Source organism: Ascaphus truei, chromosome 14 (genome assembly GCF_040206685.1).
Source record: "Ascaphus truei isolate aAscTru1 chromosome 14, aAscTru1.hap1, whole genome shotgun sequence".
Taxonomy (NCBI): domain Eukaryota; kingdom Metazoa; phylum Chordata; class Amphibia; order Anura; family Ascaphidae; genus Ascaphus; species Ascaphus truei.
Window position 1 is genome coordinate 39,149,381 of NC_134496.1, and position 27,119 is coordinate 39,176,499.

The 27,119-nt window shown below is 40.9% G+C and overlaps 1 protein-coding gene across 7 annotated transcripts in view; it reads right to left on the reverse strand.

The window, feature by feature from the left end:
* The window catches only part of VEPH1 (ventricular zone expressed PH domain containing 1), a 197,960-nt gene that overhangs the window by 52,525 nt on the left and 118,316 nt on the right, over positions 1-27,119 (reverse strand). For 4 of the 7 annotated variants that reach the window (XM_075570553.1, XM_075570551.1, XM_075570552.1 and 1 more), the window contains exons 10-11: positions 4,556-4,695; positions 936-1,070 (exon numbers count right to left, since the gene is read on the reverse strand). The exons of 2 other annotated variants lie outside the window; for them this stretch is intronic. In XM_075570553.1, the coding sequence (XP_075426668.1) occupies positions 936-1,070; positions 4,556-4,695 (275 nt within the window). The remainder of the gene's footprint in view (positions 1-935; positions 1,071-4,555; positions 4,696-27,119) is intronic. One more of the 7 variants, XR_012788029.1, reaches the window with a different exon arrangement.

Below are 27,119 nucleotides of genomic sequence, written 5' to 3' on the forward strand. Positions count from 1 at the left end.
CTGCAGTGCAGCAATGACGAGGTTAACTTCAGCTGGGAATCTCATGGCAATTAGTTGGATCCCTGCTGCCTAATCAAGGTGTGTTAAAAACCCCAGGATGTGCACACATGCAGCCTAGCTGGTCAGGAGACAGGAGTGAGTTACTGAAGAGATTACTGATATAAGGTCTGTTTGCAAAGTACATGGTTTATGAACTGTTGTGTCCTGCATGCTGAAGAGAAACTGCTTTGTTTGCCATGCTAAAGAGAAACTGCTTTGTTTGCCACACTGAAGATAAGGTATTTTGTTTTATCTGCTGAAGAGAAGCTATTTTTGTTTTGTGTGTTGTATGTTTTTAAGGCTAAATAAATAAGCCTTGTCAAGAGACCCCGCGTGTGTAGTTGCATGTACCCTGCAACACATTCACTTTACAAAATAAGGTGCGAGAATGTACAGTGTTATACATGTGTGCTGCATACCCAGGAATGTTTGCATATGTTTGAGTGTATGACACTGGCATTTAAAATGAATTTGCTGTTGTTTCAACCTTCCCTCTCCTCTTAGACATGAAATCATGAATAGCCATGAATCTTGCTCTGAGTGTTGGGCAGCGGTAATTTGACTGTAAGGCACAAAGCAGGGGTGGCCAACTCCAGTCCTCAAGGACCACCAACAGGGCAGGTGTTCAGGATATCCCTGCTTCAGCACAGGTGGCTCAATCAGAGGCTCAGAACCACAACTGTGCTGAAACACGGATATCCTGAATACCTGACCTGTTGGTGGTCCTTGAGGACTTGAGTTGGCCACCCCTGATACAAAGCATTTCTCACAATAAAGGGAAATGTATCTAAATACTGTTGAATACACACGACTTGAGGCCTTATTTACTAAGTGGTGCTAAACGACAGGACACCTTATAGCCTATTCATTTATGTTCCATCGTGATAAAAGTTCACCTTTTTGTGTGGAAACATGGACTGGATAATTGTGGTTTCCAAGCTATGAGCTCCTTCCAGTTGTGTCTTCTCCCAGAGGGTTTTAAGGACCTGCATGGACGTACTCTGCATGGACAATGGCTCAGGAAACAAACTCTGAAGAGAAACACGAACACAACATTTGGGGATATGTTGTTATAAATCATAACACATGCCTAGTTCATTTCAACATTACTAATGCATCACTATACTTAAAACAGCATGTCGGCTGCTTAGTCATTTTCTATTAAGTCTCCGAGTAGGTAGCACTTTATTAGGCAAACCACTGAGCTTATTGTAGTTTAGCCATACATCTGGAAATATATTCTCCTGCTGAGTGCGGCCTGCCTGCCATTAACCCATATTACAAAAAGGAAGCACTCAAAATTCTCCAATTGGTAACTGACCCAAGTGCATAAAGAATTTCAGAAGCCTGTCCATTTTTGGAATAGACATTGCCATTGGCAGGATTATTTAGTCACACTTCACATGGTCATAAATAATTATATGTACTTGGACAATGGGTAGAGTATAGTTGGTGATATTGGTCCATTAAGGCAGGGTGCTCAACTCTAGTCCTCAAGCCCCCCTCCAACAGGTAAGGTTTTTAGGACATCCCTGCTTCAGCACAGGTGGCTCAATGAGTCCCTACTTCAGCACAGGTGGCTCAATCAGAGGCACAGTCCTTGACTGAACCTCTGATTGAGCCACCTTTGCTAAAGCTGGGAAATCCTGTAAACCAGACATGTTGCGGGGAGCAGGGGGGAGGGGGGCTTGAGGACTGGAATTAGTCCAACCCCCTGCATTAAGGGACAGATTCATCAAGAGCCGGTTCTGGTGAGAGAATCTGACCCAGTATAAACTCCCATCTAAGTAACTGGGAGTTCCCGCAGGATCAGTTGTGCTTACCCGTACCAGCGCTTGATGAATCGGCCCATACGCCTCATTAGCCTCTGCTGGAGGGTCTTCTAAACCAGGGGGGCTCAACTCCAGTCATCCAGGGCCACCAACAGGTCAGGTTTTAAGGCTATCCCTGCTTCAGCAATGGTGACTCAATCAAAATGACTGGGCCGCTGATTGAGCCACCTGTGCTGAAGCAGGGATATCATTTAAACCTGACCTGTGGGTGGCTCTTGAGGAGTGCAGCATCACTGGTTTAAACCATTACATGTGAGGCAACAATGTTAACAATATATAAAACAAAAAAGCCATTGTTAAAGTAACTGCAGTTTCATTGTATATTTCTCTGCACAAAGAGGAATCAATCCCCCCACAGTTAGTTTTGTATTGCGTATCGTATGTCTGTTACAGTTTCTTTGAAAAGGATTAAATTCCACGGTGATAAGAATATATTAACAACGCAAACCCCACTAGGGAGCTTCTTGCTGGCATTATTGCTAATTATGTGTGGTGGTGATGAGCCGTTCAATTGTGAACTCACGGTACACATCAGTCATACTTGCATGAACAATGTAACACATTTTGAATAATGGAATGTATGTGAATTAGAAAATAAAACTGTAATACTGGATATTGATGTTATAGCTGTTGTCTTTATTTAATTGTCTTGTGCTCTGTGGGAAAAGCGCAGTTCAGCGAGAGACTCATGAGTAGCGAAGGGCGGATCCGCCCAAATATGTTTTCCGGATTTTCTCGCATTTCCCCTCAAAATCCAGTTTATGGTGTAAAATCCGCAAATGGATTTGGTCGGTTTTAATCTGCGCGGATTCATCAAAAACCGCCATTGGATAAAACCCGTGGACGGATTTGTAGAATCCAATCCGCGGATTCAGCCATCCGTTATCCGCCAACAGAGTGCTGAATCTGCGGATTGGGTGCTACAAATGAGTCCATGGGTCGCAGAGGTTATTGGTAATAATAATTAAAAATCCGCAAAATGCGAATCACCTTTTTTGACATTGATCCGCTGAAATGCGCGGACCAAATTAACCGTCCGATCCGCTGCAGATCCAAATTCGCCAAAGCATTTGCCCATCTCTTCTCATGAGATACGGTAGATATCATACTAAAGCAGGCACAAGAGGTCTCGGCCCATCCCCGATTCATTGTCATGTTTCTTTATTTCGAATTCTTTTTATGGTTTACAATTAGTAATCATTTTCTTGTGATGTAGAATAGATTTCTGCTTTAATTATGAAACGGTTTACTGATGAGCACTGATTTATAAAACAGAGGTGTCACTCACAGTCATGCTTTGGCTGGAGAAGGCACAGTGTACACTCACAGTCATGCATTGGCTGGAGAAGGCACAGTGTACACATTGGGAGAAGGAACGGGACATCAGGAAGGATAACATGTACTCTAAGAAAGTGTCTCGTACGGATTTAGACGAGCGTTCAGTTTAGGAATTTACTCTTTTACAGAGGTATTCCTCACCACATAGCATATAATTACAGTGACTGCTGAATAAACTGCTAAAGGTACAGTAAGGGAAATAGGCAAAACATTGATTAGTAGATAACTGCATCACTCAACATAAACTGAATTCTTACTATACTTCCATCCAAGCAATGACTGTTAATCTTGGCAACTTCACTCTTTAATATTGACATGTACCATATATGACTTCAGTTAGAGTTGGGTATAAGGAAAGTAATTTACTGATTAAGTATACCCATAACAAGGGTATCTCTCAATTATAAACTGCTAAGGATGTCCTAACTCTGGCTTTTTATGGTTAGTATTTCAAGGGTGAGATTAAATCCATTTTTAGCAACATTCTTATCTGGTTTATGGACTAATACAATAAGATATTGTTATATATTTCTTGAGCCCCATCATATGCATACTGTTAGTGAGATTTATACTGTCCTTAAGGGAGTTGATGGACTTGCAGGGGCCTATCCGGTATCTCAGTGCTTAAATGGAAACACAAGATGAGTTTCATATGGTTACCCAAAATGTACTTTTATGCTATATCATTTAAACGAGCAATGTGTTTTCCACACAGAGATTCAGTTCTGAACAGAAAATGAAACAGGGAATTATACCAAAATGACATCTGTTTTACTTGCTGAAGAAGTATATATTAAGTATTTAACATACATATCAAAGCCCCCCCATTTTCAAATATTTCCATTGGACAGCCATAATGGTATTTAACTGGTCCACAACTGAATTTCACTCCCGATGAAATTCTGCAAGGCAATTGTATGATCTAATTCTGACCACATCCCTATTCCTCATTGCTGAGACTAATGAATTATAGACGGAGCATTGGTTTCTGTCCTGAATAAACACTCACCCAGTCCTACATCTTGCATAATTTCTTGCAGTAATTAAGATGGCCACAGAAACCTGTTTACCCCTAACACTGTATTAATAAACAACACTCAGGAAACGTCTCATTAGTAGCCAGGTCAAGTAGGCGCACACTATTATTACATGACCTAATCTTCGAAAAGGTCTAAATGTTTGACCTCGGTTTTGTGTCAGCGGTTCTAGTGCTGTGAATGCCATTTTCATGGCTGAATAGCTGTAGGGTGACCCAGTGATACTGCTGCTTTCAAATTAGCCATGATATCCCAAATGTTCCTTTCCTGCACAGTCCGAAATATTAATTGTCTGTAATTTGCACACACCTGCTGAAAGAGAAACATGATATGGATCCATAGCTGCGGTTGTCTGCTGATGAGGGTAAAACTGGATTTACTGTATAGGCAGTAATGGCCCTTCCTTGGACAGCTGAAGAACAACTTTGCTACACAACTTCTAACAGTATCTAGGAATAAATATACACAGAATTAACGTTAACTATTGTTGATTGAAATGTTGTAGTCATGCAATGCTATCAGACACACACACACACACACACACACACACACACACACACACACACACACACACACACACACACACACACACACACACACACACACACACACACACACACACACACACACACACACACACTACACATTATACATTAACTGCAGTTGGAAGATGCTAATTTTAATTAAACAAGTAGTTTGGACTTCAGTCCTCTTAACATGACTATTCTTGAAAATAAAAGCAATGCTGTGTATTACTACACGTTTCCAACCACATCCTCAGGTGATGCCAGTAGGAATAACAATGTAACTAGTAAATACAGCCACGTGCTATTTGAGTTTAAATGACAGGAAAGACTTAACAGGGTTGGTTGAGAAGTATACTGTAGCTCTGCTGTTTTGTCCTTATTGGTTAAAAATAATGATTATTGTCGTTCCTGGCATAATGTTCTCTAACCTTGCCAATCACCAACTGTTGCCCTCTGCTTTGGGGAAAAGGCAAAACAGTTGGGTTTTACTATGGTTATAAGGTACATCAATGGGACGTTATAGGAAACAAGAGTGTGTATGGCTTTATTAATTATTGTTACTCAAATGAAGAATCTGTGTGCATTATGTGTCTTTTGATGATCACTAAACTTAGAGCAAATTTAGGCTGCGTCCATAGGACTGCAGCCGTGCTGAGGCGCGCGGAGGCTGAGGGAAAGCGGGTGCTTTCCCTGGCCTTGGTCCGCGCGCCGTCTGGGGGCGTATGGGGGGCGGGGGGGGCTGTGACGTCACGGAGCTGGTTCGCCCTCATTGGGCGAACCGCTCACGTGACCGGCCCTGTGCTCCGGCGAGCGCTTGAATTTAAAATTTTGCTAAGACTTACGCTTCCGCACATTTGCGGAAGCGTGTGCGAGCCCCTGCTAAAGCCGCTCTCATTGCGGCTGCAGGGGCTCACTGCCGAGCAGCAGTGCACCTCAGCACGGGTCAGCGCATAAGCGCTGACCATGCCCGAGGCCTTAGGGAGTGATTCACCAAGTACTTACTATTCTATACTGGAACATCCATGAATGGCCAGTGGAGTAATACACAGTAAAACAGCTTAGTAAATGACCCCTAATATATATTGTACTCCCTACATTTGATAAATATATGACAAAGAATGCCTGTGTGGCACAGGTTGTCATGTCAAAATGATACATCTTTAATTAATTATTGACAGAAAATAGATATATTTGTTTAAGCACAACTCCCATAAATTAAAAAGTATCAGATCCAATTATTACTTGCATATAGTTTAGGAGAGGAGTGGTCAACTCCCGTCCTCAATGGCCACCAACAGGTCATGTCTTAAGGATATCCCTGCTTCAGCACAGGTGGATCAACCATTGATTGAGCCACCTGTGCTGAAACAGGGATCTATTTAAACCTTAACCTATTGGTGGCCCTTGAAGACTGGAGTTGGCCGCTCCCGGTTTAGAACAACGGCTAAGATGCATTTCAAAGACTTCCTAAGATTGGAACCATTACATTCATTCTCTAACATAATGACAATGATTTGCCATTGACATCAGGATGGAATATAGTGTAATTTTATCATTTCTGGAAATCATTATGATTGCTGTCAAGGGGAATATTAAATTGGCTCAATATTTGTGGTGGCAGATTGCCATCAATTCATCGGATGTAGTCAATTTTGTGCAAAACTGTCCCATTAATTTCACGTGTTCTCTGCAGAAAGAGCAGATTTCGCCGGGTGAATTGGGATAGACCAGGAGTAACCAACTCCAGTCAACTTATATCAGGGGTGACCAACACCAGTCCTAAATGGCCACCAACAGATCAGGTTTTCAGGATATCCCTGCTTCAGCACAGGAGGCTCAATCAGTGGCGCAGTCTTCGACTGGAGTTGGCCACTCCTGGGCTAGAAGTTCCAAAAATAATTTTAAAAAAAAATAACAAACCTGAAAATCAAATTTTTTTGGGAAAATAACTTAAGAACCCCTAGATCTGTTACATATCAACAGCTTTCTCCATAACCTCAGCACATCATGTGACACATTCATAAGGGAAAAAGCAAAGGATGTGGAACGTGCACAAGCACTTCTCCAGTTTGTTATATACAGGCAGTCCTCGTTTTACAACGCTTTGTTTTACAACGAATGGCTTATCCAACGCTATGCAATATGTTCATTTTTACAACGCCAATGCGGCTTATCCAACGCTTTGCAACGTTTTTTTATGTGTATGTGTGTATATATACAGTATACACACATACACAACGTTGCAAAGCGTCGTAAGAGCATATATATAATATTATATTATACTATATAATATATTATTTATTATGTTATATTATATATAATACAGTATATGCACTATAACAGCGGTGCGCAAACTGTGGGGCGCGACCCCCGGGGGGGGCGCGACACTGCCGACGGGGGGCGCGGGGTTTACAGAGGCCCCGCGCGCTTCCCGAAGGCACTTAAATTAAGTGCCGGGGGAGCTGCAGGGCCTCTGTAAACCTAACTTACCGTGGCTCCGGCGGCTTCCTCCCTGCGGTGCCATGGCAACGCGGCGTCAAAATGACGCTGCGAGGTCATGTGACGTCACGTTGCTATGGCAACGTGACGTCATTACGCCGGAGCGCGGGTAAGTTGGGGTTGGGGGGGGGCGCGGGAGCGAGGGGACAGCCGCCAGGGGGGCGCAGGGAAAAAAAGTTTGCGCCCCCCTGCACTATAATATAATTTATGTGTGTGCTGCATATTGTATTGCCTGCGTAAAATATTTGGTGTATTTTAGTGTTAAAAATGCCTTCAGGAACGGAACCTTTCATTTAAACAGTGTTCCTATGGGAAAACGTGTTTCGCTTTACAATGTTTCGCTATCCAACGCCATTTTGAGTAACGCACTGTGTCGGATAACCGAGGACTGCCTGTACAGTACTTTAGTACTTGAAATGTGGTTGGCAATTACTGTATCACATTCACCTACATAAAAGTACCGGCTGCATTTGTTGTGGTGATATAAAAAGAGATGTGAAACATGAAAATGTGCCCATTCTGCATTAGTGGTTAATTTCCTTCCTACCCCCTCCCCCCCCCCTTTCTCTTGTATGTAATATATACATAATGTGGTGGTGGTGGGAGGGGGTGGTGGATGGTAGGGGGTAGTGGTGGGCACTAACCACTGTTTTAGTGCAAAAAATGTAAATAAAACATAAAATAAAAATACCACTTGTGAGCAGATTCACAACTCAGACAGGTCGGAAACCCCGCCTTTCACCGTTATCTCTTAGCATACAGTGCTTCCACTGCAGCAAGGGATTCTGGGTAATGACGTGCAAATAAGCACACAGGCCCACAGAGACTTGCTGTGTATCCTTAATATGAATACTGATAGGAATATTAAGTTGTGGGAGGCTGTATCACCCCAGGATGATGTGATTTACAGGTAGCAATAGTGCTTCAAAACAAGGAGACTCCTCTATACATTTACTACTAGAAACAAAAGTTAAGATAGATCATTGTAATAATGTCTTTTCGGGGGGGAGATTACTCTAAGTAACACCAGATTGCTCAGAAACTGTCACTGTGCAACACGTAGGTAATATAACCCAGCATTTCATATTTTGTAGTCCTTAAAAAAACCTGGAGAAACAATTACACCTGGATATGACTGTACATGAACTTTTGACACCACCATACGATATTTCCATTATTTGATATGACCTGTAAAGACTGATTATCCTTTGCAAAATGATACAGATGGACTTGATATGTTTCTGCAGAATTGCATAAGACAATAATGATACAAATTGCCTTTTGGATCTTGAAACTATTACTAGACTGCGATGAGTAAGGGTTTATGTCATTTTACATAAGTACATATCATTAGGCTTCACTAACAATGCTTTTAGAGAAACCCCACCGTGTTGGTTGGTTTCAGCGTTCTCTTTTGAAGGCCTGGGTTTGTCTGGACTGTTGAAGCACACCCAACGCAAACCACTTATATTAAAGTGACCGGGTAGGTTACAGGGTAAGTGGTGATGCTACTATGAGATTTCAGCTGGCTGGGTCTCACATCTGGAGTTATTCATTAAATTGCAACAGTGCCGATCAGGACACTTTTGCACAGAAACTCCCAATTTACTTCAATGGGCGTTTCCATGTGATAGTTAGTGGCCTGAGCGGCACTATTGCGGTCCAACGAATAAACCCCATTGTGTACATCAGAAGCTGGGAGAGGAAATGTAAAACCCGAACAAGTAACTCATCAGTCACTTTTTGAGGGAATTTGAGACCTTATAGCAATATCATTGAGACACCAAATAACATTTTCAGATGACTTATAGATTGTTTTCGTTGTTCCAGATTTCCTGGAAATCAAGTAGTATTCTACCCAAGTTGTGATCATGCAGAATTAGCTAAGAACCATGTGTTCTAAATAAATTCCTGGCTTATGGTATGCTTATATTTTGCACAGAGGTACGCAGGAATACTCTGCAGGGGACCTCTGCTTTCTTACATCTATTTCCACATGTGGAATCAATTACAAGGCTGACTCATGACTCAAGACCATCAATAAATCATCATAACAACCAGACCTGAGCACAGATCTTCCAAACTGTATTTTTTTTTTTTGCATTTTCTAGTTGTATTTCACCTGAAAATGTTGCAGGACTGTTTTAACTTAAAAGAGCAGATATAATACCGAAGAAGACGATTCTCAGAAAAAAAATGAAGTTTTACATGTGCAGTGGTGTTTTCATAGGTCACAAAGGTTATGCTATCACCTTGTGCAACGGCTAATGCAAGAACTGTTGAACTATTATGCATTATTATTGACAATAAAAAAAAATATATACAGGCATACCCCGCTTTAAGTACACTCACTTTAAGTACACTCGCGAGTAAGTACATCTCGCCCAATAGGCAAACGGCAGCTCACGCATGCGCCTGTCAGCACGTCCTGAACAGCAAAACCGGCTCCCTACCTGTACCGAAGCTGTGCGCAAGCGGGGAGACTATAGAGCCTGTTACAGATGCGTTATTTACATCAGTTATGCACGTATATAACGATTGCAGTACAGTACATGCATCGATAAGTGGGGAAAAGGTAGTGCTTGACTTTAAGTACATTTTCGCTTTACATACATGCTCCGGTCCCATTGCGTACGTTAATGCGGGGTATGCCTGTATATATATATATATATATATATATATATATATATATATATATATATATATATATTGTGACAAACGCCCCTCTTTTGTAGTGCCGACGCCTGTCTGGGTTCTTCCCGACACAGTCTTCTAGGGTTATTTAATACAAAAACAGGATCATGCAAAGTATTAAGCTGCTTAACTCAGGCTTCTGCCTGCTTTATTTTCATCCAAGTAATGTACTGCAGCTTTAACATGTGAAGGTTAGAGGTACTCAGATACTTTCATTCAGCAGTTCACACATTTCAGTGTTACAGTATTTCCCACATTGTTATTTCAAGTAAAAAAGAAACCAAATGATATAAACAAAATCCTATCCCTTTCAGGGATCTAACTACACATAGAATCAGCCTCTAACTGCTGCTGGGCCAACTAACCTGGTTCCCCCAGTTTAAAACAATGCCCTCTCAATTAGGGTCACTAGATACAGCATAGTCCATTACAAACAGTAATACATCTTTGTTTGGCTTATCTGTTTTGTGGTGGGTACTCGGACCCAGGTGTCCGGCAAATCCTCTGGGACTGTGATACTTGGAGGGGCCGTCAACCCCGAAACTGGAAACAGGGGAGCAGCGATACCCCCAGCCTCCAGGCTCTAAGGAGAGAGAGTGAAATGCAAAACCTCTCTGCTCTAAGTACCTGTGCATGTGATTAGAAGAGCAGGTGAGGGAGAACTAGAGCCATTGTAATCTGTGGTCTGGATTTTCCATCCAGCTGCCTGAGTTAATGGGAAGATGTGGAACGGATCATTTTTAACTATTCCTGCACTTTCTGACCTAAAATGGGGCAGAAAGCTGCCTAACATCTTTGGACTATGTCACATATCCCCCTCCCCAGCTCACACCTACTGGGGTGAGCGGCCATGGACCTCACTGAGGTGAGCGTCCTACCTGAAATACTTGAGCTAACTCTTCAGAACAACATTAAGTATTCACATGACACGCATATGAACTTCATTATATAATTTACCAACCGAAAGGGCCATCAACCCTGTATATTAATTTGTAGTTTAGCTACATTTTCAACACAGAGAACCAATATAACATTGTAACATTGACAAAATGCTTATTCTAGAGGTCTAATATACCTTAACTACAATAGCTTATTTGCATAGTTAAGTGTCCGTGACATAGTCCACACGTGTAATAACAAAAAAAAATATCGGTCAATTCCCCAAACACTTTTTTTTTTTTTTTCTTTGACTTCCAGTCCATTACGTTTCCTGACTTTATTTCATAGGCTGCTGCAACCTGCAAATGACTGGACTGTTTCTTTAGCCTCTGACAGAACTCTGGGGCCGGATAGTCTTTGTCTTTATATTGTGGCCCAGAGTGGCGAGATCCGGAAAAATTCAAGGCCAGCGTTGACCTTCGTCGCTTTTGCTTTGCAACCTTTGAACCTTTATGGTACTTCTTACTGCCATGTATTTTCTCAAGACCATCACTCTCAGAGATTTGGGATTTCCCCTCTGGGGCAATTATATGGTACGTAGAAGATGAAGCACTGATTACCTTGATGGGGCGCTCACTAACTCCGGCTGTACCCTGTGGCATTTTACCTTTGCAGCTGGCAGGCATGTAGTGTTGGGCCTCTCTTTCCTGAGGCCTACATTTATTAAGGCGGAAATACCGCTGTATAACCAGTGACGCATTTCTCAGGGTTTGATAGCGAATCCTGTTCTGTGTCATCCTAGTCAGAGACTGGATCTTTATAGTTGCTCCTTTCATAATGAGGAACCTGTTTCGTACCATGCGGGCACGGTAGAATGATTGAAGTACACAGGCTGCTTTATTCCGGCGATTAAACTGACGAATTTTCATCCCTCTGTAGGCAGCCTGTAGGATGATAGTTGCGGCGCGTTTACGCTGATAATTTTCTCTTTCCCTTCTTCCTTGGATAAGAGCTTTGCAGTGCTTCTGAATTATTCTAATGCTTTTCTCCTTTTTCAAAACGTTAAGTTCCTCCACGAGAGAATTCTGTTTTGTGCATACATGTCGCAATTCTGTTTTCAGAGCGTCCATTTCTTCCTGGTGCTGGCTCTGAGTGTGCATCAATGCATTCTGTAGTGCTTCCTGCACTTCTAACTTTTCCTGAGTCAACTGTTTCTTTACTTTTTCTGCTTGGTCAGTCAAATCTGAATTTTCCAATTTCAGAGTCTCATTTTCTTGCTTTACAGTCTCTAACTCACTTAGGGCAATCTCATGGGTTTGCTTCAACATTCCCAGCTCTGTGTTCAGACCGTGGCTCTCCAGGCGTAAGTGTTGCACCTCTGTGCTGAGCGCATGCACCTCTTGTAGAGCCTTCCCGTATTTCTGTTTTAGGATAGCAATCAATTTGTCAGACTTCCTCTGTTTTTCATCCATGGTGACAATTACGGTGTTGGCCTTTTCCAGACTAGTCGTCACCTCTTCCAGCTCACTCCATAAGAGAGACTCTGTTTTCTTCAAAGCCTCGTGCTCTTGTAAAGCTGGAAGTATACACCTCTGTAACTCGGCATTCGCTTCTCGCTCCTTGTTCCAACATTCTCGCACCTTATTGTTAGATTCTTGCTCCTTCTTCCAACATTCTCGCTCCTTCACCAATCCCTGCCGCAGGACTTCATAATCATGGCGGGCAGCTTGGAGTGCAGAAACCAAAGCCTCTTTATCCTGATTCAAGGATTCAGCTTCCCTTTGCTCCTCTTTTCCCTTTGCCACTGTTCCCGTGACAATTCTGCCGGTCACTCCGGTCTGCAGCACATCTCGGCGCCTTTCTGACGCATGTCCTGACAGCGCAGGTTCAAGTGGCTCGGTCACTTCCCCTGTGACTTGAGGAACAGTTTTCTTTTTCTTCTTTCTTTTTGCTTTATTAGCTCCAGAGATATCAGTGGTACTGGGCACACGCTCACTAGTATCAGCTTCCACATCTTGCTTGCACTCATAGGGCGTTGCTTGCTTTTGCAGCTGTTTGTCTTTGAAAATTTTGGGGCACACATCTTCCATGTGACCTACTTTATGACAGGCCCAGCATACTAAATTCATCTGTGGGTACGGCTCTCCTCCAGGGGCCACATACGAGTCATCATTATCATCATCATCATCGTATGGCCTGAAGGGACACTGTTTTTCATGATTATGTACATTACAAAACAAACATTTCACGTCGGCCATTTTAGAAGCCCGGCAGGGACAATTTGCTAGCTGCAATTTCACTCACTTCAGCAACTTGCATACAGCACTTGCTAGCTGCAAATTCACTCACTTCAGCAAAAGGCATTAGCTTTACAAACAGCACTTGCTAGATGCAATTTTTTTTTTTTCTTCAGCAAAACATTTTGGTTTTCTGTTTGGGTTCAGGGTGCTATTGCATCCACACTTCGCACATTCTCTGTGTATGCTAGAAGCACAACTGATATACACAGTGGGACAGACTTCACTCATAGCATCTGTACTTTAGTTCAGCTGGGTGGCCATTTTAGACCCCCGCATTTATTTGCAAACCCACAGACTTTTAGTGTCGACCCGCATTCTCCACCATATGTGACAAACGCCCCTCTTTTGTAGTGCCGACGCCTGTCTGGGTTCTTCCCGACACAGTCTTCTAGGGTTATTTAATACAAAAACAGGATCATGCAAAGTATTAAGCTGCTTAACTCAGGCTTCTGCCTGCTTTATTTTCATCCAAGTAATGTACTGCAGCTTTAACATGTGAAGGTTAGAGGTACTCAGATACTTTCATTCAGCAGTTCACACATTTCAGTGTTACAGTATTTCCCACATTGTTATTTCAAGTAAAAAAGAAACCAAATGATATAAACAAAATCCTATCCCTTTCAGGGATCTAACTACACATAGAATCAGCCTCTAACTGCTGCTGGGCCAACTAACCTGGTTCCCCCAGTTTAAAACAATGCCCTCTCAATTAGGGTCACTAGATACAGCATAGTCCATTACAAACAGTAATACATCTTTGTTTGGCTTATCTGTTTTGTGGTGGGTACTCGGACCCAGGTGTCCGGCAAATCCTCTGGGACTGTGATACTTGGAGGGGCCGTCAACCCCGAAACTGGAAACAAGGGAGCAGCGATACCCCCAGCCTCCAGGCTCTAAGGAGAGAGAGTGAAATGCAAAACCTCTCTGCTCTAAGTACCTGTGCATGTGATTAGAAGAGCAGGTGAGGGAGAACTAGAGCCATTGTAATCTGTGGTCTGGATTTTCCATCCAGCTGCCTGAGTTAATGGGAAGATGTGGAACGGATCATTTTTAACTATTCCTGCACTTTCTGACCTAAAATGGGGCAGAAAGCTGCCTAACATCTTTGGACTATGTCACAATATATATATATATATATATATATATATATATATATATATATATATATATATATATATATATACACAGTATATATATACACAGTGTAATATATATATACAGTATATATATATATATATACATATACACAGTGTAATATATATATATATATATATATATATATATATATATATATATATATATATATACACACACACACATACTGTATGTGGTCCTTTAAAGATTGCTGAACTCTTGAATGCAAAATTAAAATATATTTGACCAATGTGTGCCTAATGTTATTCACTTAATCTTTGTACTATGTATGCAGGACACTTGTGTATGAATGTAATGTAATTAGTATACACATGGAGTCTAATTATGATTAATTATATTTTTATGTAAAGTCATTCAAATAATATTCATGCAGAGATCAGAGTTGGATACTTATACATTTTACATTACATCTATTATATATGTGTAATTGACTGATATGTTTCACATGATTAATTTCTAATGCATGTTCTAATGCAGGGGTGCGCAAAGTAGGGATGCGCCCCCCAGCGGGGGGGGGGGGGGAGGGGGGGATAGAGCAGGCAGGGGGAGCAAACAAAAAAGTTTGTGCACCCCTGTTCTATCTAATGCATAGTATGCATCCAGTGTTTGCTTGTTGTGGAGCCAATTGACACCTCAGCATCAAATGTTTTGCATGTTGAAAAAGGGGCATCAAGTGATGCAGAAAGTGATACATCACATTATAATGTGTCATTGCTGAATATTACAACTACCCACGTCCAGCCGGTCTCTTTAAACAACCCATTGGTAAAATGAGCAAGATCACTTGAAACTAGTGAGGACTAGAAACGAGGCAGCTCCAGTCATTCATTTTGACTTTTTATAACTTTATTGTAACAATGATTGATTTCAGTGCACTGCTGAATGGGCAACTAGCTTTCACAAATAAGATGTACAGTAAAAATGAACAGTATAACAGTTTACTGTATACAGTTGTGGACAACATGGGTAGCATAAAAATATATATATGATGTGAGGGACTGAGTGGGGGATGTGGGGAGAGTGAGTGGGTGACATGGGGGGTTAACTTGGTGGCATGGGGTGATAGAGTGGTATTAGGCAGGAGAGTACTATGGAAAGAGAGTGGTATAGAGGGGGGGAGTGACATTGGGCGTGGGCGAGAGTGACATGTGGGGGGGGGGAGGTAGTGACCTTGTGGGGGGAGCATCTTTTCCTCTAACTTCCCAGTGCACAGGCTGCAGAGATGTTGCACCCCCCTTTGGGAGCTTCTCCAACTCCCTCCAGTCAGCCGCTTAATGCGCTGATGATAACGGTCGCACTTATCTCTTTACACTGGGAACTAGTGATAAGCACAGGAGAGGATCTGTGGCAGTAACACCTCTGCTCCCTCTGTATCTAGGAAGGCAACAGTTGGGAGCTGCAGGTGAAGGTTCATACGAAGAGAGTGTGTGCAATGGGGGGAGGGAGAGTGGGTGACATGAGGAGGGAAAGAGTGACAGGGGGGGAAAGCTTTAAATGTTCTTGGCCAGACTCAATGTATGGGAAAGTCCTTAAATGCTGCTCCTACGGTATATGGTGGGGGGTCTTCCTACCACCTCCAAGAAATGTGTAGCTGAAAAGAAAATAAGTGCAGGAAAGAGCCTCCAATGGTGAAATATGTCTTTAAAAAGTATAAATCAATACAATACAAACTCCAAAATGGCCACTCACAAACGTGTCTGTGTAAGTGCGCATATGTAGGGCAAAACCTGGCTCCCACGTCCCAATCTCGGCCCACCTCCGTCCAGCCGTGGCTCCCATCTCCATGAGCCTCAACATTAGGTCTCGGCCAGGGTGGCGCCAAGTGGGCAGGCGCGCTCACACTGGTCAAGGATGAAACACATTGCGACAATTTGTGTGGGGCCAGTGTGAGCAAGTGCCTGAGCATGCGCGGCACTTAGCTGCTTGCCAAGCAAGCAAATTTGAATTTGCTGTTTGCTTGCGCAGCCGCACATGAGCGCCTGCACGCTCATCGCCACCCTGGCCACAGCCTTAGATCTTCTGGATAGTGTCCTCGTGACGTCACTGCGCACTACATATGCTCTGGTTGGCAAAAAACCCAACACATGTTTCTCAGATCTGCTTTGTCAAGGGTAAAGTGGTGTGTGATCCCTCATAGGTGTATATATAGTGTTGGAAGCTTTAATGTGATATGCCCACATCTGTGTTGGATCATTTGAAATAGCAGACACCCCAGACAATCATTATCTGCTGATTACACACCCCATGCAATACACAAATACAAATGAACAAAAATAGACACAAAAACAGTTACATCTAAACAAAAACAAATTATATCCTATAAGAAAAAGTATAAACAGGATGATATAGAAAAAACAAACAAACAAACGTAACTCTCAGAACCAAAAATAAATTAAACTAATTTAAGCTATAGCAAGATCAAATGTACTAATGTATCCTAAAATCTATAACTTCACTAAGTTACAATCAGTAATGCGTGCATCTGATACTAAAAAATACTTTGGATACTAATATAAACGACTGGACATTTGATATAAAATGAATGTGGACATGGAGGGAAATGTTGGGATGAAAGACAGTCTAGAATCAAATAATAACATAGTGTATTTGTTTAGGTGTAACTGTTTTGTGTCTATTTTGGTTTACTTGTATTTGTAGCATTTGTATCTGAGAAACACGTGTTAGGTTTTTTGGTCAACCAGAGCATGCCATAGTTCCCAGTGAGATCACCATGACACTATCCAGAAGATCTGAGGCTTGCGGAGAGGTGAGCCGGGCACGGGCGGAGGTGTGCCAAAATCAGGATGGAGGAGCCAGGTTTTGCGCTACGTATGCGCTCTTATATAGACACGTTTGTAAGTGTCCATTCTGAAATTTTTATTGTGTTGATTTATACTTTATAAAGAAAACTTCAGCATAGGAGGTTCTTTTCTGCGCTCCTTTCTTTGCAGCTATATATATATCTATATGTTTGTCCTCTGAGGATCATCTAATTGTACAATTGGAAGAACTTAATGCAGCGGTCCAAGCTGCTGTTTTGTTTAAAAAAATAAAATAATTCCCTTTAATATGTGCATGAATACAATCCACACAATGATAAATAATTAGCGAAGTTGCCGATCGATCCGTTCTCCTGTGATCAACCGACGTAGATTCGGCTCAGGGGTTCACTAAATGGCTGTCAGTGCAGCAGAAGAGGACCAAAGATGCAAAGTTCTGTGGGAATATCATGTGACATTCAGACACTAGAAAAAACAGATAAAGTATCGCTAATTCCTGACGTTAATAATATATAGTATAGGTGATCAGCTGGCTGCCTGCGATATAACACTGACCCCAGGTCAGGTGATAGATAGTGGAAAACAAATTATATCTATGGCGCTCGGCTTATATAGAATAATTTTACATTTGTAACGGATATATACAACCAGGAATGATGATGCTGGCAGATCCAATATGATACTCCGCGTATGGATGATCAAACATGAAACGAAAAATAAAGATACATAGTATAATACTGTAAAACACTTTTTGACAAACAGAGAAAACAGATGTTGAGAACAACAGGTAACTATAATAATTATAAAAAACACATTTGATATAACACAATGAACCATACAATTAATAAACACAATTAAAATAAAGAATGAATGAATATGGGTCCCACTGGTACAATCCTGCTGTGGCAAGAGTGCCCGCTTACCAGAAGATGGTAGGATGTAGGCAGTGGATAATCAGAGAGTTTCCCCTCTCATCTGTGGCTACTCCATGCGCTCCTCACCGACATTGGCGCCGTGTTGTTAGGGTATGGGACAGCAGCCCTGCTCACGCTGGGACAGACCTCTGCAGCTCTCGGTATTCCACAGCTCGATACACGTGTACCTGGGAAATCCTACTGTCAATCGCCTGGTGCAGATTCACCAAATCCCTAGCCCGCGGTGCTGTGAAGATGGTAGCGCAGATTCGTCCGCGATCACTTGGCGGGAAACTCTGCAGGTAGTGAAACAGTATGTACGTGGGACCACCCTACGCGTTTTGGAAGACCAGGCTTCCTTCTTCAGGGGTGTGTAAATGATAATAAAGTCCCTGTGCGTCCATGTACTTCTAGTCCCAATTTAAAGGTACAGTATACTAATTCGAAAGTCCTGGACATGCGCAGTAGAGATATCTCGTCTGCTAGGTGTCTCAGCAAAAAACAAACATATGACAAATGACGTGAAGACATAATGAATACATACATGTAGTACATAATAATAATTAAATGACATACATATTAAAACAGTATCTAACTATAGATTGAAATAAATAAACGGAACCTAAACATCTCACAGCATTACTGAACTCCATGGATGCAAAACTCATGCTAACCTCCAAAACCAAAATGGACAATATACAATTCCTATGCCCTATGGACCTCTATATTCCCTTACCATGTACAGAAATATCTGTATGATGGTAAACCTAAAAAGACAGTGTCCAGTACCTAAATGTAAAAATTCATTGGCTGTAAGTGATTCTAAAGTGGAAATTAATATTTATAAATAAATATAAGGTAATGCTAATATGATATAATAAGTATCAAAATTCATAATAATAATCTACTATATTAATTTAAGTGCTCAAAAGATAATGTGATTTATAACTAAAGGATGGGGATGTGTTAATGTGATCAAGTGACTGGTATACTACTATATGGTGACTAATATCTAAATTAAATTTGAATTAAAACATACGTTTAATAAAGTGAAACTTTTTTTTTTTTTTTGTAAACTTGTTTTTTATTTGCATTTTTTGTTAAGACCAATGGGGAGTGGGGTACAGAACATAAAAAGGGGAGGATGTTACTTTTAATGTGATATAAGATAATATATCATGTAATATGTATGAGTCGTAAAATAGAGTTTGCAGATGGAAATTCATTTTAAAACTAGAAATGATTTAAGATCAAAATCTATGTTAAGACCCAATGGCGTCAAAGTGTGAAGTTCGTAGATCCAAAAGGATTCTCGTCTCCCCAGAAGACTAGTGATATTGCCTCCTCGCCAATGAGGCGTGAGGACTTCTATGGCCATATATTTAAGACCTCTGGGGTCTTTATCGTGCGCCTGGAGAAAATGATTAGATACGCTATGTGTGATCAAGCCTTTTTTAATATTGTAAATATGCTCATACAGTCTGCGTTTTATGGGCCTGGTGGTCATACCCCGATACTGCAGGCCACAAGGACATTCAAGGAGATAGATGACATTAGTATTATTGCAGGAAATATGTTGTTTAATGGTATAAGTTCTAGCAGTTTTAGTAGAGGTGAAAGAAAGACTTTTCGTACTATATTTGCAAGCTACACATGTGTTACAGATATAATATCCTTTGACAGCATTGTCATTGCGATGTTTTATATGCATCAAGGGGCAACTTGGAGCTATTTTTTGGCCTATATTTGAAGCCTTTGTGAATATGATTTTAAGATTAGTGGGTAGTATATCTACCAGATATTTGTTCTTCCTTAGGATTGGCCAATATTTGCGAAAGATTTTCTTTATAGCCGGAGCCATTTGGTTATATTGGGTGATGACTGGTATATCCAATATACTGTAGAGTCGGATTTTTTCTGCTTATATTTTAGGAGGGTGGCTCTATATATTTGTTCTACTTCTGAAATAATCCGATCTAAGTCAGACGGTGGGTAGTTTCTATCTATAAATGTATTTCTTAGATCTTGTGCTTGAATATTAAATACATCTGGGGTGGAACTATTCCGTTTCAGTCTGGTAAACTGTCCTTTTGGTATGTTATTGATCCAGACTTGGCTGTGATGGCTGTCGGCATGGAGATAATTGTTCGCCTGAACTTTTTAAAATAAGTCTTAGTATGTAATGAACCATCCATAATGTATATAACTAAATCTAGGAATTCTATGGAGACATTACTTGATGTAAAAGTACATTTTAGATTGAATAAATTATCATTCATATAATGTTGAAATGCTTCTAACTGTTGCAATGATCCTGACCAAATAAAAATAATATCGTCAATGTAGCACCACCAGAGCACCAGGTTTGCTCCAAAGGGGCAGCCGGACCAGATGAAATTATTTCCCCAGCTACCCATGAATAAATTGGCATAACTAAGAGCAAACCTGGTTCCCATGGCGGTGCCACATACCTGTAAATAATATGAATTATTAAAATTAAAAAAATTATGAGAAAGAATAAATTGGATGCCTGAAACAAAAATGATATTAATGCATTAGAAAGTAAAGGGTCATTGTCCAAGACCTGCCTGACAGCATCACAGCCATGTGCATGGTCAATAACCATGTACAGTGAAGTGACGTCAGCTGTTACTAAATGATAGTGTGGTAACCATTGAGGGTCTGCAGTATGTGGGTAGTATCCCTTAGATATGACGGGAGTTTAACTACATATGGTTGCAAATGATGGTCTATGAATTGAAACAGATGTGAGGTCAAAGATTGGATTTCTGATATAATTGGACGTCCAGGTAGCTGGTTTAAATTTTTATGAATTTTGGGAATTATATAAAAAATAGGAATAATGGGATGTGGATTGTAAAGGAACTCAAATTCTTGTTTGGTGAGAATTTGTTGATTCAGGCCTGTATTTAGAAAAGTTAATAGTTGTTGTTGATAGTGGTCTGTAGGATTGGAGGGGAGGGGTTGGTAAGTGGACCTATCTCCAAGAATACGTAATGATTCCTGAAGATAGTAGGTCTTATCCATAATCACCAGCCCCCCCCCCCCCCTTGTCAGCAGGCTTAATCACAATAGAGTCATTCTCTCCAAGCGCACGTAACACACAATTTGTCCTCAATACTGAGATTGTCTTTATTTATTTAAAATTTGCGACTCTGTGTCTCGAGGTTGTCTGTAACCATCTGGGCAAAGGTGTTTATGAATGGACCACTAATACATTTTGGAAAAAAAGTGGATGGATTCTTAAATGTATAGATGGTACTGGACACTGTGTTAATAGGCAAATTTATATTCGTATTTTGTCTAGCATCTCTCTTAAAATACTTCAGGAGACATAATTTTCTAACGTATCGCTGTACATCTACATATAATTTAAACCTATTGGGTCCTGTAACCGGGGCAAATGACAGGCCTTTGGAGAGGACTTCTCTTTCCTTGTCAGTAACTGGATGTTGGAATAGTTCCACCCCAGATGTTATTTAATATTCAAGCACAAGATCTAAGAAATAAATTTATAGATAGAAACTACCCACCGTCTGACTTAGATCGGATTATTTCAGAAGTAGAACAAATAGATAGAACCACCCTCCTAAAATATAAGCAGAAAAAATCCGACTCTATATTGGATATACCAGTGGTTGACAAATCACCAAAAAATCTACTCGCCACACAAAAAAATCTACTCGCCACCTAGTACCAAACGTGTGCTGCTTGGGCCAATATTTACTCGCCCGGGGGTTAAATCCACTCGCCCGGGGCGAGCAAATGTATAGGTTTGTCGAACACTGGATATACCATTCATCACCCAATATAACCAAATGGCTCCGGCTATAAAGAAAATCTTTCGTAAATATTGGCCAATCCTAAGGAAGGACAAAGATCTGGTAGATATACTACCCACTAATCCTAAAATCATATTTACAAGGGCCTCAAATATAGGCCAAAAAATAGCTCCAAGTTGCCCCTTGATGCGTACAAAACATCGCAATGACAATGCTGTCAAAGGATATTATCTCTGCAACACATGTGTAGCTTGCAAATATAGTACGAAGAGTCTTTCTTTCACCTCTACTAAAACTACTAGAACTTATACCATTAAACAACATATTACCTGCAATAGTACTAATGTCATCTATCTCCTTGAATGTCCTTGTGGCCTGCAGTTTCGGGGTATGACCACCAGGCCCATAAAACGCAGACTGTACGAGCATATTTACAATATTAAAAAAGGCTTGATCACACATAGCGTATCTAATCATTTTCTCCAGGCGCACGATAAAGACCCCAGAGGTCTTAAAGGTATGGCCAATGGAAGAGAGACGAGAATCCTTTTGGATCTAAGAACTTCACACTTTTACGCCATTGGGTCTTAACATAGATTTTGATCTTAAATCATTTCTAGTTTTAAACTGAATTTCCATCTGCAAACTCTATTTTACGACTCATACATATTACATGATATATTATCTTATATCACATTAAAAGTAACATCCTCCCCTTTTTATGTTCTGTACCCCACTCCACATTGGTCTTAACAAAAAATGCAAATAAAAAACAAGTTTACAAAAAAAAAAAAAAGTTTCACTTTATTAAACGTATGTTTTAATTAGAATGTAATTTAGATATTATTCACCATATAGTATTATTCACATTAACACATCCCCATCCTTTAGTTATAAATCACATTATCTTTTGAGCACTTAGATTAATATAGTAGATTATCATTATGAATTTTGATACTTATTATATCATATTAGCATTACCTTATATTTATTTATAAATATTAATTTCCACTTTAGAATCACTTACAGCCAATGAATTTTTACATTTAGGTACTGGACACGGTCTTTTTAGGTTTACCATCATACAGATATTTCTGTACGTGGTAAGGGAATATAGAGGTCCATAGGGCATAGGAATTGTATATTGTCCATTTTGGTTTTGGAGGTTAGCATGAGTTTTGCATCCATGGAGTTCAGTAATGCTGTGAGATGTTTAGGTTCCGTTTATTTATTTCAATCTATAGTTACATACTGTTGTAATATGTATGTCATTTAATTATTATTATATCTTACATGTATGTATTCATTATGTCTTCATGTCATTTGTCATATGTTTGTTTTTTGCTGAGACACCTAGCAGACGAGATATCTCTACTGCGCATGTCCAGGACTTTTGAATTGGTATACTGTACCTTTAAATTGGGACTATAAGTACATGGACGCACAGGGACTTTAATATCATTTACACACTCCTGAGGAAGGAAGCCTGGTCTTCCGAAACGCGTAGGGTGGTCCCACGTACATACTGCTTCACTACCTGCCGAGTTTCCCGTCAAGTGATCGCGGACGAATCTGCGCTACCATCTTCACAGCACCGCGGGCTAGAGATATGGTGAATCTGCTTCAGGCGATCGACAGTAGGATTTCCCAGGTACACGTGTATCGAGCTGTGGAATACCGAGAGCTGCAGAGGTCTATCCCAGCGTGAGCAGGGCTGCCGTCCCATACCCTAGCCGTGGCTTATAACAACACGGCGCCGATGTCGGTGAGGAGCACATGGAGTAGCCACAGAAGAGAGGGCATAGTCTCTGATTATCCACTGCCTACATCCTACCATCTTCTGGTAAGCGGGCACTCTGGCCACAGCAGGATTGTACTAGTGGGACCCATATTCATTCATTCTTTATTTTAATTGTGTTTATTAATTGTATGATTCATTGTGTTATATTAAATGTGTTTTTTATAATCATTATAGTCACCTGTTGTTCTCAGCATCTGTTTTCTCTGTTTGTAAAAAAGTGTTTTACAGTATTATACTATGTATCTTTATTTTTCGTTTCATGTTTGATCATCCATACGTGGAGTATCATGTTGGATCTGCCAGCATCATCATTCCTGGTTGTATATATCCTTTACAAATGTATAATTATTCTATATAAGCCGAGCGCCATAGATATAATTTGTTTTCCACCTTCAGACACTAGATACAATTGGTACACTGCTAGAGAGAGGGCTGGGCTCAAAAAGGGATGTGCCAGAGCCTGTTTCAGAAGAGGAAGGGAATGTGACTTTGTAAATGGTTGTTACAGAAACAAAAACGCTTGTTACTTAGTACAAAACTGATTTATTTTAAAAAAAAAAACACACATACATGTAGGATATTGCATGGTTTGCAGCTTTAAAGCTTATTCTTGTCAATGTGTTGAAAGGTGCCCTCCACCTCCAGAAGGTGTTTTATGGATTACGAAATATAGTCCATCTTCTATAGTTAAATTCCCAATGGGCCATTATTACCAAACTGTACTATGCCATAAGACATCATTCGGTGTCAGAAGACACCTTATGGTCCATTCAATTGAATAGGCTTTTATGTGTCTTCCAATGCTGAAGGGTGGATAAGATAGTAGCACCGCTTACTATGTTCTTCATATTTGAGATTTGAAATATAGCTACTCTCTTGTTCAAGACTCACTAAAAGAAGATCCCAATGGAAGTTACTGCATATTGAGACAATTGCAGGATTATTCTGGGTTGCATTTATTGTTCTAATATATGCAGCATTTGATTACCCAAGGTGCCGATCGATCCGTTCTCCTATGATTGATCGGCAAAGATCCTTCTCCCTGGGTTCACGTAATAGCCACCTTTCTATCTATCCTGCAGTCAGTGGAACGCAACAACTACAACATAACCTTATATTACTAACTGTAATACATTGTAGCTGAGCTGTAAACAACTGTAACAATAGACAGTCTCCTGCTGGGAACACTGCAAGAGATATGTTTGTGATCATTTGTGGCCAAAGCTCCTCCACTGCACTGCATACATTCTTCTGCGGACTCCTTGACTGTTGGCAACTAGTATCTGTAGCGCCAATACCACCTCAAACACACCCTCCCCTGTAGTCTCCTCTGCCATGTCCATTAGTCTGCATGTCTACTGTGATGTGCACCATCTTACAGTGTGAACTATCAAGAGCCTGGATCTACTATTCACCAACCTCTTGGTACTGGTGTGTAACAGCCTTAGCGGGAAAATAGGCCCTACAGGGTATTCCAGATTAACTTGTCCGAGTCAGATTCTCACGTCTCACTGACCTTCTCTCACTAGACCCCTGCAGTTCTGGAAGCAGTCACACAAAAAACAGAGTTCCCAGTGTAATAATAATAATAATCTTTCCCTCTTTCACTGTCACTCCAACACCCAAACTCTGTCACTGTCAATAATACCAACGTCTTATCAACACATTAAACCTGCTGCCTAGGGGTCTTTTTTGACCCTGCCCTCTCCTTCATTCTTCCCATTCAAGCCCTCACTAAACCCTGTCATGTCCACCCATGAAAAATTGCTATGATACGCCCTTTTCTAACTCATGATGTAACTAAAATCCTAACTCACTCACATCCTGTCCCGCCTTGACTACGGCAATCTTCCCCTGGTTGACATTCCCCTCATTCGCCAGTCCCAAGTCCAATCCATCCAAAATATGCTGCCAGACTCAACTACCTCACTCACTGCTCCACTTCTGCTTCTCCACCATGAAAATCACTACACTGGCTTGCCATATCCTCTAGAATGAAATGTAAATTTAAAACCTTAGCTCTGTCTTACGAAGCTCTCAACAGCGCTTCCCCCCCTTACATCTCAGCCCTCATCCCCAAATATAACTTTCATTTAGACAACTATAATAGGGAGCAAACTACATTCCCAGGGGTCATCATTTCGTGGGCTCTGAATATATGGCAATACAAATTCACTGTCATACAGTGTGAGGAGAACAGATGATAGGAAGGAAACGACATGCTTTAAATTACATCAGTCTCCCCTCCTGTGCTCATCTTAATGCCTCTAAATCCATTCCAACACCTTCTGCCGATACTTCCTGTAAGGTGCACCTTATATTAATGTGACCTGGAACGCGCAACATAAAATCAACATTGCGAGAATAAAAGTTCTGATACAGATGTCGCACACCTTACGGGTCACAGCAGAGGTCGTGTGACTGCGGAAGCCCCGGTGCCGGAGGGTAAACTTTGCGGGGAGTCCGATCTGGAAGCATGGACCATGCGCAGCGCCACCGCGGCAGACACTGTCAACAGAGTCGAGGATTTTTGCAGTTTCACAGCAGCTCGAGACTGTAAGTCTTAACTACATGTGTATATCTGGGGGGGAAAGGGGAACCTTGAAGTGCACAGACATATTCAGTATGATCTGGGACCATATGTACTTACTAAGCAATGTTATTCCAGAAGACACCTCCCGGCACCAGAAGACACCTTAAGGCGCATTCAGTTAAATATAAATAGCACCACTTAGCAAACAATTTAATATGGGCCTAAATAATCATAGCATTGCTTATTTGGGTGTAAAACAAACTTATTTTTTTTTACCAAAGTGCTAGTGGGAGAAGGAGATCGTCATTATTAAAATGATGAATTGCCTGTGTAACTAACATTAGATCACCCCGGAAGGGGAAATATTACTATCTACCCGTCACTAATGTTTCATATCATTCCAGTGACTAAGGAAGATAAACTGGAGAGAAAAAAAAAATCACACGTCATTTACAGTATGTAATAGAGAAATATCTGATAAGCATTTTAAAAGGATGAATTGCTTTGGGTTTCTCACTAAAAGGTTATGTGACGCAGCTCCGAGCTCGCAGGCCAGACCATAAAATATCTACTGCCAAGGTAATGATGAACAAGCAATCTTGTTACTGTTTTATCCTGTTGTTAATAAAACAAACGCAAGCTTGAACCCTTTCTGTGGGGGCTGGTGTTACAATGCACCGCTGAGAGAGTTAAAGCAGGACAGAAAACGTCCAATCCTTAACTACAACAGCATTTTTCTTTTTTCCTTTGCTTCCCAATCTCCTTTGTTCCGCCTTGATGAACATGGCTTGTTGGCTTCTGGTACTTCCCACTCATTTTTTCCCCCCCAGTTTATCACTGGAATGATATGAAACATTAGTGACGGGTAGATAGTAACATTTCCTGTTTCGGGTGATCTAATGTTAGGCAATTCATCATTTTAATAGTGGCCATCTCCTTCTCTAACTAGCACTGTGCTAAAAAAGAAGTTTGTTTTATACCCATATAA